The 12498-nt window shown below is 41.3% G+C and overlaps 1 protein-coding gene across 2 annotated transcripts in view; it reads right to left on the bottom strand.

The window, feature by feature from the left end:
* The window catches only part of Plpp1 (phospholipid phosphatase 1), a 57630-nt gene that overhangs the window by 19236 nt on the left and 25896 nt on the right, over window positions 1-12498 (bottom strand). Inside the window, exon 2 of one of the 2 annotated variants that reach the window (XM_050152848.1) lies at window positions 5668-5822. The exons of the other annotated variant lie outside the window; for it this stretch is intronic. Within the exon in view, the coding sequence (XP_050008805.1) occupies window positions 5668-5822 (155 nt within the window). The remainder of the gene's footprint in view (window positions 1-5667; window positions 5823-12498) is intronic. 2 annotated transcript variants of the gene reach the window in all.

Below are 12498 nucleotides of genomic sequence, written 5' to 3'. Positions count from 1 at the left end.
AGTGAGAAAAGATGGGACCAGCCACACAGCCAGCCCCGGAGTAAGACTGAAAGTAAGATTAGAGAAGAAAGAAAAGGAAAAATCCCAGAGGCAAAGGGTAAATTTGGGATAATTTAAATTAAGAAAAGCTGGCTAGAAACAAGGCAGGCTAAGGCTGGGAGTCATAAGAAAAAATAAGACTCCGTGTATTTGTTTCGGAACTGGGTGGTGGACCCCTAAGGAGCCAAAAGAGTAAAAAGAGTAAAACGACAAAAACTTCAAAACTGTTTTAGTTAGAACTTGAGCAAAGCTTAAAAATTGTTGTCTCTTATATGAAAAAGACTCCGGTCAGCCTGCTCTACAGAGCGAGTCCCAGGACAGCCAGAGTTACACAGGGAAACCCTTTCTCAAAAAACAAAACAAACAAAAACAACCAACCAACCAAACCTCTTCTAATATTAGGGAAATGCAAATACTTCCACAAGTTATATTTATGTAGTCTTGCCTGTCCCAGAACTTGCTCTGTAGACCAAGCTAGCCTTGAACTCACAGAGATCCTCCCGCCTCTGCCTCCTGAGTGCTGGGATTAAAGACAGGCATCACCATGCCCAGCCTCTTTTACTAAATTTTAAAGACCTTTGTAGCAACTTAATACGTTTAACTCGATTCAGTACACAGACCAAAAGGCTGAGGGACTCCATTCATGTCTTAGCAATCCAGACATTTAAATCTTATTCTTATCAATAATAAGGTACATTTCATTATAAAAGCTAATATCAGAGAGTGGGGTCTTAACGGTCTGAAGGAAATCATCTTTAATTATTAAGCAATCATTCAAATCAGCTCAGTAATGAACTGAGATCCCACTTTGTATGGTCATTAGTCGGGGTCAGCGACGAGCTGGCAGGAGTCTGACTGTGGTCATTTCAAGATGTAAGCTGAAAGTAGCCAACAGGATTTGCTGGTGGACTGATTCAATATGCATGTATGAGAGAATAGCCAAGGATGGAAAGCAGGTTGAGCAAGCCATTTAAAGTTACACTAACTGAGAAATGCATCCCTGGAAAGGGAACTGGGGAACAGGATGAATCTGCTTGAGTTACCTATAGTAGACAGCAGACGTAATGCCTGCGATGAAGGGAAGACGTCAAGGCTAAAGATGTAAACAACACACACGAGCCAGATGGGATCACAGAAGGAACAAGTCCAGAGAGAAGGGGGAGCCATGACTCCACAGCACTCCGTATAAAACATCCATGGAGAACAGAGCCTCAGAGAAAAGGAAATGGGTGGTGTGTGGAGGGGTGATTTTCAAGACAGGGTTTCTCTGCATAGTCTTAGCTGTCCTAGAATTCACTCTGCAGACCATCACATCCGCCTGCATGTGCCCAATATGTATTTTAAAATTAATATTCACTGTGTATAAGTATATGCACGTGCACTTGCGTGTGTAGAACCCAGGGCTTTCCATGAGACAGCAGGTACTCTACCAGTTTTTAAGCCTTGCTTTATTTTTTTTCTTAAAAAACCTTTTAAGTTTACGTAAAACCTGAGCAGAAAATAAATACACACATACACACCCTCTCTACTATCACACTCCTTGTCTTATAAACACCTTACCTTGGCCCAACACATTTGATAAAACTAAAGAACCAGTATTAGCACACTGGTAATAACTGCAATCTGAGGTCCACCATAGGACTCATTCATAGTTCTGTCTGCACTGATACATCCACCATCATGGTACCTGCCATACAGAGCAGTTTCACTGCCCTGCAAATCCTCTGCTTTAGGTGCCCCTTTTATCCTCCCTCGCCCCACTTAACTCTGCACTAGCTCTACAGTCTTGCATTTCCGTAATATCATAGTTGGCATCAGAAAATGCAGTCTTTTCACACTGGCTTCTTGTACTTAGTAATGTGCACTTGGAGTTCTTTCATGGTTCTTCTTGGATGATGGTTCATTTCCTTGGATTTTGTTCTTTGGCTCTTGCAGTTCTAAGGACACAGCCCAGGGCCTTGCCCATGCGAGGCAAGTACTCTAGCACTGAGCTACACCCCAGCCCACTTGTTTCTGTGTGTCATCAGATATGAATATTCTATGTGTGGAACATTCCAATTCCACACTTCATTTATCCATTCAACTACAGAAAGGTATCTTGCTTGTTTTGTTTTTAAGTTTTGAACAACTGTAGTCGGAAATTTCCTTGTCCTGACTGCCCACTCCCCGTCCTGGCAGCTGCTTCCAAATTACCACACGGAGACTTAATATTATTTATAAATGCTCAGTTAATAGCTCAGGCTTGTTACTAGCTGACTCTTACCTTTAAATTAACCCATAATTCCATTTATGCTGCCATGTGGCTCATGGCTTGTTACCTTATTTTCTGCATGTCCTGCTTGCTCAGTGGCTGGCTGGTGTCTCCTCTTACTCTGCCTTCTTCCCCATGTCCTATAGCTTCCTGTCTGGCTACTGGCCTGTCAGTTCCTTATTAACCAATGTAATACATATTCACAGTGTACAGAAGGATTGTTTCACAGCAAGCAATTATGAATAAAAATGTTACAGACATGTGTGTGCAATTTTTTTTTAATGTGACCAGTTTGCAACTCATTGGGGTAAAAACTTAGGAGCACAATTGCTGTAGCCTATGGTCAGACTAAATTAACTTTGTAAGAAATTGCCAAAGTATCTTCCAAAGTAGCTATACCATTTTCTGCAGCATCTGGCATTATCAGTCTTGAATTTTCACTATTCTGGGGAGGACAGTAGAGCCCCAGTTTGACTTGACACCAAGCACCCTTTCACAGCTTGCTCATCATGTGTCTGTCTTCTTTCTCTTCAGACCTCCAGTCTACTTTCAGCTGGCTTGTTTTCCCTCCACCCCTCACTTTTTGGCCCCAGCTACATAGCCAGGCTGGCCTTGAACTGGAGGTCCTCCTGCTTTAGTTTCCCAAGCCCGGGACCACAGGTTAATAACTGCACTCAGCTTGGGTTGTTTTCTCAATGTTGGTTTTTTAAAGTTCTTAGTACATCTTCAACTGTGATCCTTCACTGGGTTGGGGAAAAAAATTCAAAACACCTGTCTGTGCCATTACTGTTCTTTCTTTTTTTTAAATAGGGTTCCTCTGTGTAGACCAGGCTGGCCTGGAACTCGCTCTGTAGACCAGGCTATCCTGGAACTCGCTCTGTAGACCAGGCTGGCCTGGAACTCGCTCTGTAGACCAGGCTGGCCCCTGCCTCCCAGGCACCACCACCGCCTGTGTCACTTTCTTAACAGTGTCTTTCAAAGTACAGTTTTTTTATTAATGAAGTCCAGTTTGCCAATCATCTCCTCATGGGTCTACCTAAACCTTCCCTGTTGTATACCCAAGGGCAGAATTATTTTTAATGATCAAAAACTTTCTACCTCAACTACATGGCCGCCAGTTGGAGATATAAGGCTCTGTTTTTAAAAATAACATTTTTTAAAGCAAATATCACAAATTCAGTCAATTTTCTAAGACATAAATTAAAAAAACAAAAAAAGGTAAAGTAGTTTCCTCAGTTGGTTTTCAAAATAGAGCCCTCGGAAGCTGGAACTAGAATGCATATCCAAACAGCACGCTGCCCATCACACTTGGGGTTCTTTTTAAAACTTTAAAAGAGAAAAATAAGTCACTTTTAAAATACAAATTTTTTACCATCTAAGATCTTATTACTCATCAAATTATACAAGATGTGTAGATATAGCTATGTTAAACATGAATAATCCCTGTAAATAAAAACAAAGTATCTTCTATATGAAATATTACATGCGAATTATTAAAACAAATCTATCCTAGAAACTGTAAAGAAGTCCTTCTGCATTAGTTCATAAGCCATCATCACATTAAGGCCCAGAAACTAGCTAAACGTTGCTCCTTCTATTCCCTAAGTTTGTATTAACAAGGTTTTCCAAGTGAATTCCAACAACAAACTCAAGAACTCACCACACCAAGCACTCAAGGTTCACACCGAGTGTTTCTCACTGCTCTGAAGAACACACACACCTGTGTCACTGGTCTCCATCCCCACTGTCTAACAGTTGGGGACCTATTCTGATCACTTATTCAAAAATATTTGTTAAATAAAAAGGACACAAAACTGAATCTGTAGTGTTTTCATAATGAAATAAAAACCGCCAAACTGAATATCCCTGACCTGTCACTAGTTTTCAGCAGGTAGGAGACTACAGGTTACTGTTTTTATTGTTGATCGACTTTATAAGCTTTGTTCACTTCATAAACCATTAGATTTCTGTAATTAAGTTTTAAGAAAAAAATGAAATGTACCAAACCCTGCGATTTAAAGTTAACTTCCTGAGCCTCAAGCAATACTGAATAGGTTGACAAAAACCTGATGTGGCAACATTTGCTTAAAATAATAGCTACAACACAGACCTCCCACTCCGTCCAAGGACAGTGGCACTGGTTAGTGGCACTCGGTGACAGTTCTGCAGGAGTCCCTCCGCCCAGATCACAATCCTGGGGGGGGGGGGGAGCACAACCAGATAATGCTAGCGTAGTGACACTGCCTCTCAGGGAAAAGGATCCTAAAACTAAATTCCTAATCCCAATTTTTCACCGTCCCTTTTATTTTAAACTCATGTTTAAATTTTAAGTATACAGAAGTATGTATCTTAGAATATAATAAAAGTCGAGATCATTCAGCCACTGGAATACTATTCTGGAGACTATTCAGGAAAGAAGAAAACTTAAAGTGAAAAAGACAAACTGAACTCATATTCGTGAACTGCTAAAGCAAAAAAAAAAAAATAGCTTATTAAAAATCAGGAAAGAAAAGCCAGCCAGTCCTGCTGAAGAACAGGCTGCTGAGCTGACTGGGACTCTTAAAAGTTTGGACACACCTCTAAGGAGCTGAGCTGACAAGACCCAGGAGGGCACAGGGGAAATACACAGTGGACCCACTGCACTCAGAGACGTGCCAGAGGGTAAATCCTGCCCTGCTCCTTTTCTTCTATTTCCAAGTCCCATAAAAACACACATGCCTGACATCTCAGGACTTGGTAAATAGAAGCAGGGGACCAGACGTCTCAGGCCAGCATGGACTACCTGAGACTTATCTCAGACAGAGACAAAGTGTGAGGCTTAGGAATCAGAACTAAGTATAAAGCAAGCAGGTGCAGTACCCCAAGTGGCAGTCTTAACTCAGTTTGTCAATATTAACATGGGGTGGAAGTCTCTAGTGACCTGAAACAGTAAAACCCAACACTACAAGTCGACGATCTCACATACCACAGCTCTAAACAGTGATGGCCTGAATGTAGTCTGCAGACTTTACTTACAATCTTGTCTTTTCAGACTTAGAAAGCAACATCTTTTTATGATCTTGATTCTCAGCCAACAGTGTGATGATAAGGCAGAATCTTGGTTTAGGCCCAGCCGTGAAAGAGCTTACTGGAGCTGAGCAGTAGCGGGGCTATCCCTCTTCATTCGTATTGAGAAGAGTTAGTCCATCTTCAAGCTGTTTTAAGTAGCACACACCTTTAACTGGAAAAATCACCATTCTCCAGGAATAAACAGCAGAACTCTTTCCTTCAGCAACCATTTTCCATAGTAACACTAGTGAAGGTCGGGCTTGAATTTACTCCCACCCCAACGTCATTACTTCAACAAGCCACCACTACCTGCTCAGTAATTTACTTACAGAGGAAATGGGTAAGCCAAGCCCCACTATGACGAGCAAAACGCTTCTGACGGTACTGTCATGGTATGGATACTTGATGCTGTTGTCAGAACAGAAAAAGCCTCTCTGAAATGGATATATTTGGCCAAAATTTAGAACAGCCATAGGCAGGGAAGCTGTTGGGGAAGGGAAAAAAAAGATACATATAATTACATTCAATTCACTTCTTTAGGGAGGAGAGAGTATGGGATATAAATCTTAACTAAACTCTGCCCTTTCTGGAGAGATCGAGATCTCTGATACCCCGTGGAAGGGTTAATGAGACCACGCAGCCTCTGCGCGTTCACAACTGACGCTCTTGCTTGCACTGACCTCTCGTCTTAGGGACAATCGGGAAAGGGACCACCAGGGAAAAGATCAAAATTGGTCCACAGAAAATAAAACTGAGAATGCAGGCACATTTTTTATTTTACATTCTATAATTAATTCCTATTTAATTTAGCAGTTTAATATCCTAAATATGTTTAAGGAAAAAGACAAACTAACATAAATAAATTTAATAACAGCATCATAGTATTTGAAAGACAAAGAAGTAAATATCCGTTCCACATTAGAATAAAGTTCAAAAAAAACTTATAAGTATATTTGATAATAAAAAAAAGAAAAGAACAAGCCCTTGTTCCCCAAGACAAAAAAAAATGGCTTTCTTGGTCTTGGCAGGGTTTCAAAACGACTTTAACATGCCTCAGCCTCCCAAGTAGCTAAGCCTATAGGCACACACCATGTCACCTGGCTCGCAGTTTCTAAATATGTTCAAATTTACACTGATTTGGGCTTTATACAGTTCAAATACTGAAGCATCTGCTTACTCATTGTATATGCAACACTAGGTTAGACCAGATACAGAAAACTAATTTGTGCAAAACAGGTTCAAGATCTAGGCTGTATTGTGTAGAAAAAAAAATGTACACTTGAGAGCTTGTTTAAAAACACCAACACAGACGTTTTTCAAGAGAAAGTAACAAAACTACTCTGTAACTGAACTGTTCTGTTCGCTGGGCAGTGGTGGCACATGCCTTTAATCCCAGCACTCGGGAGGCAGAGGCTCTCTGTGAGTTCAGGGCCAGCAGGGTCTACAGAGAGAGTTCCAGGACATCCAGAGCTACACAGAGAAACTCTGTCTCAAAAAACCAAATGCCAAAACAAACAAACAAAAAAAACCAAAATTGTTCTGTATCTTGACTGTAATAGTAATTCTAGTAACTATTATTACTGCACACACATCCAAAAAGAAATACAAAGCAGAAATATACCATTAAAACAGAAGTACAATTATTAAAGTGGTATAAAAGAACCAACAGAAATTCAGAGATTGACATAAACCGAGACAAAGAAGAGCATTGAAGAAGAGGTGACAAACAGGTGACTCACAGGCAACAGGAGGCACAGGGAGGAGCGGCAGCACCAGAGCTGCAGGCACAGGAGCAGAGGGAACGAGCAAAGGGTCCATCCATCCCACCAAGAGAGCTTCCCCACACTGCAGGCTCACACACGCCAAGCACCAGCTACCCAGATGAACTCAATCCTCAGATCAGCTCATGCACAGATTGCTGAGGCCCCGCTGGTCATTACAGTTACTACTGTTTTAAGTGGGACAGGCAGGATTCTAACGCCTGCTACTCCCCCAGCCAGTGTGCATGTGTTCTCCTATGGGTACAAGTGATTCGCCTGCAGTCAAAGTTTAGAACTGTGTTGATGAAGACAGACTGGAGGCAGTGGAGCTGTCCTTTTAAAACATGCTTGTTCAGTAAAATACGTCTATTCATGATGAAACTTCACAGTGAGAGGAACATCTTTGCCACTAATTATCTCTGAATTCTGCAAGTCTGAGGTTGTAATGACAGTATGAGGGCTTCAGGTTGTGTTTATTAAAGGACTGTTTAAAGGACTGTTTAAAACACTGGCCTAAGAAAGAATTTACCTTGTAGGAAATAAAAACAAGTCTTCTTTTGGCCAAAGTCAGTAACATAGTAAACTAAGTATTTTAGAAATTAACAGGAAGAGAGGAAACAGAAATCTTTAACACATCTTTGAAATAATCCAGAAGTTGAAGACAGAAAAGGCTGCAGGAATAATGTTTTGAAATAGGAATGACACAACCCGAAGGCTGCCCACAACTGCTGAGGCGGACGTGAAGTGACGTTTGGGGTAGAGAGACTGGTCGCCCTAGACTGGAATGTGGAGTTGCACGGGACATCATCCACGGGGAATGTGCTAGCTCAGTGTGGAGAGCACTGCCTTTGCCTCACTCCCCTTCCTATGGCGGTCAGCCTTCTCTTCCACTCCTCTCACAGCCCTTAGTCACACTCAACTACTATGCTTTTGAAACCCTGGGGCTCGTCATATATTATCAGTCTTCTACGGTGAGCGCTGCCCCCCCTCCCCTTTCAAGATAAGCCAGGCCGTCCCTTACCTGTCCCAGGGCACTGGAGACAATTACCCTGCCTTTCTGAACATCTTTCAGCAACACCAGCAGCAGATACTATATTCATTATTGTTGTGCCCTTTGAATCAGGGTACAACATAATCAAAGCTGAATAAAATTTTACTAAATAGCTAAATAAATAAATAAAATTCAGGATAGAGATGTGTAAGCATTCTAAATTTATTACTTAAAGAGGATAAAACAGTTCTCAGAGAAAGCACAAAAACAAGACAAATAGAGCAATCAGTCAAGAACTAATAGTGTCCATAAAACCATGAAAAGAGACTATAAAGAAGGAAGAATGGCTGGTTATACACTCTAGAGGGCAGGGAACGTGTCTCTCTTGTTTGGCAGCACGGAAATCATTCTCTGAAAACATGAATAAACACTAGAAAAGGACAATGTTATACTACAAAAGCCAAAGCTTGAAGTGTCTCATAGCTGGCCATACAGGTAATGCAGGATGTCAAATGTCCACATTAAGGAGAACGAGAACTCAGTAAAGACCATGAGGTCAGAGGGGAAGGTTATTAACTCAACAATGCCCTCTGGAAAGTGGCCTCCTATGCTTTGACAGTTTCACATATGTAGATGAGGGGGCTTTGGTCACTGCCACGCTCATTACTCTCTCATGGCCTCCTCCCACTGAAGCCCTTCTTCTCAACATGATTGTGTGTGAGTGTCATTATAAAAACATCTTTTCTGCAAGTTATAGTACAATTATTTCCCTTACTCTTCTTAAATGTTACATGTTACAGGTAGACGGAGAGGGAAGGAAAAGGGACAGAGATTCATCCATCTAAACAAATGCCTCTATTTGTACATGGTGGCATATGCCGACAATCCCCAGAATTTAGGGGGCTGAGGCAGAAGAATCATGAGTTCAAGGCAAGTCTGGGTTATACTATAAGATCCTATCTAAAAAATAAATATTCTTGCTGAGTGTGGCTGAGCACACCTTTAATCCCAGCATGCTGGAGGCGGAGTAGGAGGGTCTCTGTAAATTCAAGGATAGCCTGGTCTAGGTAGTGAGTTCCAGGCCAGCCAAGATGATATATAATTTTTTAAAGGATCCTTTATTTGCTCTAGAGATTATCTTAATAGTTTAAGGGCATGAGGGAGAGTGGCATATTCTAATCGGTGTCGTAGGAAGTCTCTAAAACTTTCATAAAGGACCATTCTTCCCTTACTATCTAAAGGATAGAGATAATCTTTTTAAAGTTTTAAAAAATTATCTGTTCTATGTGAATGAGATTTTGCCTGCACTTACATATGTGTACCAGGTATGTGCCTGGTACCTAGACAACTGGAAATGGAGTATGGATGCTTGTGTTACTATGTGGATGACGGGACTCAAATCTGAGTCCTCTCCAAGAGCAGCAAGTGCTCTCAGCCACCGAGTCACCCTTCCAGTTCCCACAGACACTGACTGACACTGACAATAACTCTAGATACTTTTCTCCTCATTAAAAGTTTCGGAGGAGAACTCGTTTAGGAACCCTGCAATACTCATCTATGTGCTATTATTTGTTACAGACGTACAATGGCGCATGTGTACATTTCTATCAGAAAGCAGGGTTTAATAGTCTGTAGATGTCTTCCCACTACCTTCTCCCTTCTTCACTCAGCACAGGACCCGCACACAGACAACCCGCAACTCTCTCCCCTCTGCCTGCAGTTAAGTTTAGCCAACAGGGATGGAGAGGCTGGCACTGGCAAAAGCCAGAGGATGGGAGCACAGAGAAGGCAGGTGTTTCTCTGGTTCCTCCAGCAGGCTCACTATGGCTTTAATCCCTCATCCGAGGCCACAGCTGCTAGCCAGTCACCCCTACACTCAGATCCTTAAGGAGCTCCTAACTCAACCACTCTTTCTCTTTGAAACTTTAGTTTAAAAAACCTCTGAAACCCATGATAATCTTGTGCAACAACAAATGTATATCCTGAAAAGGGTTATAGGATTTTCCTTTCTTAAAAGGTTCAAGTTCAAGCCAGGTATGGTGGCGCATGCTTTTAATCCCAGCACTCAGGAGGCAGAGGCAGGTGGATCTCTGAGTCCGAGGCCATCCTCGTCTACAGAGAGAGTTCCAAGACAGCCAGGCAGGGCTACACAGAGAAACCATGTCTCGAAAAGGAAAAAAAAAAAAGTGCAAGTACAAACAAATCATAAAAAATAACCCAGCAAGCAATCTGAAACTCAGGAGTAGGCTGGGGTGTGGCTCAGTGTCAGAGTACCTGCTGAGCATGCATGAAACCTGGCTTAGTTTCCAGCAACACCGCACGTTCGTGTGTATACACCACACACACACACACACACACACACACACACACACACGAGGGGTAGGTTGTGCAAGGGGAACTTCAATCCTATACACTGTTTCCCACTGAGAACGAACGGCTAACAAAGACGAGCAGACTGAACAGAGCCATGTTAATTACTAACGCAAACCTATAATTTACAAATTCCCAGAATCTTGAACTTAATTTCTGTAGAGCCCAGCATGACCTCTGAACAAAGCTTCAGTGGTAACTACTGTAGGGCTTCCTGCAGCAGGGGCCCTTGCTCTTCTCTCAGTGAAAAAGCAAAGTCAAGTCAGGGACCAACTGCACCTTTAGTGACCCTGAAACAGAATTCTCCATCCTCTGCGGGAAAGAAAGAAATCAGACCTGCACAAGACGGCGAAGAGCAAACAGTAATCCTGCTTCAAAGTCCTAACAGGTAGACAGTCAGCTCTGGTATTACAGCACATGACACACGATACATATTACGACTGTATGTAATCTGTGCACCACAAGCATTCTGCCCCTCCATGCAATTTCCAATCTCGGCATTCATCCCACATGTTCAACGATTCAACAAGGAAGCTACGTTTCTCTAACTCTGTTCTGAGACTCTCAAAGTTTCACATGGTGCCACTCTGCAGTACATTAAATTCTATATTCTGTGAGTAAGACGTGGAAGTCCTATTGTAGTCACTTCCTGAAGTAAAACCAGGTTTGGGTTTTTAATTCAGTATTTATTTATAAGGCGTGTGAGTGCTTCACCTGCATGTATGTTATGTGCACCACACGCCTGCCTGCAGAGGTCAGAGAGGGCATCAGGTCCTCTGGAATTGTTGTGAGCCATGGTATGGGTGCTAGGAACCAAACCCAGGACTCTGTAGGAGCAACAACTAGTAACTGCTGGGCCATCTTGCTAGCCCTTGAAGCACAAACAGGTTTAAAAGAAAGATTTGTTTCACACAGCACAGAGGTCTGTGGTATTTACTGAGTTTCACCACGCAAATGAAACAGCTGGATCATGGCACATGACCCTTCTCATATATCCCAATAGAAACAAATTTTATTGAGCAACAAGTCATAACCATGCTAATGTTTATACATTATAAATATGCTTATAGAAGAACATAATTATATTTCAGATTTCTCACGACAGAATCTGTAAAAGTTAAAAGTAAAAAACTTAGTAATAAGAGTATGGATCAGATACAAAAAAATGTATTTACTACATCCAGCAAAATAATCTTAAAATCACTCTCTATGTACAATTGTATTAATATAAAATAAACATGTGTGTTTGTACTTAATAAACATTAAGGGACATCTGAAAAAATATATAATCAACTTTTAGGTTGGTATCTTCACAATCAGATAGAAGGTATTTCTTGCTGTATACACCTTCAAATTTAACTAATTTCTAACAACAGATTAAGATCACTACTACATCTGAATTCCTTATTTTATAACTTGGCTAAAATCATACTATCCATTTCCTGAATTTCCCTTTCCTGTAATAAATACATGTTCTTATTCTGTTCAACACCGAGAACAATGAAGGACATAGTGGTGACTAGCTGGTAGGCTTGCTTGATGCCTCAAAGATGTACCTTCAGAGCAGTGGTTCTCAACCTTCCTAAAGCTGTGAGCCTTTAATACAGTTCCTCATGTCATGGTGACCACAACCATAAAATTATTTTCGTTGCTACTTCATAACTGTAATTTTGCTATGGTTATGAATCGTAATGTAAATATCTGATATGCAGGGTATCTGATAAGTGATCCCCAAGAGGGTTGTGACCCATGGGTTGAGAATCATTGTTCTAAGGGTTTTGCTCTCACAACTTTTGAGATCTATAATTATAACCATAATAACTATTCCACCTAAAAATAATCAAAACAGAAAAGCTAGCTCATGCAAACATGCTTATACAAAAGGAGAAATCATCTTGAGGCTCAACAGGTTGGTAGAATGGGTGACTTTAGTCAACACTTCTTGAATCTTCTAACAATGCTCAGGAAGGCCATTACAAAGGCGGTGCCATCTTCATAATTGCAGGAAGAACAAAGGAATGCTTCTCTAGTGAGTCAGA

This window comes from Alexandromys fortis, unplaced genomic scaffold (genome assembly GCF_014885135.2).
Source record: "Alexandromys fortis isolate MF-2015 unplaced genomic scaffold, M_Fortis_MF-2015_v1.1 scaffold_73, whole genome shotgun sequence".
Lineage (NCBI taxonomy): Eukaryota > Metazoa > Chordata > Mammalia > Rodentia > Cricetidae > Alexandromys > Alexandromys fortis.
Note: the sequence above shows the minus strand (reverse complement) of the source record. Positions and strands in the feature narration are given on the sequence as shown.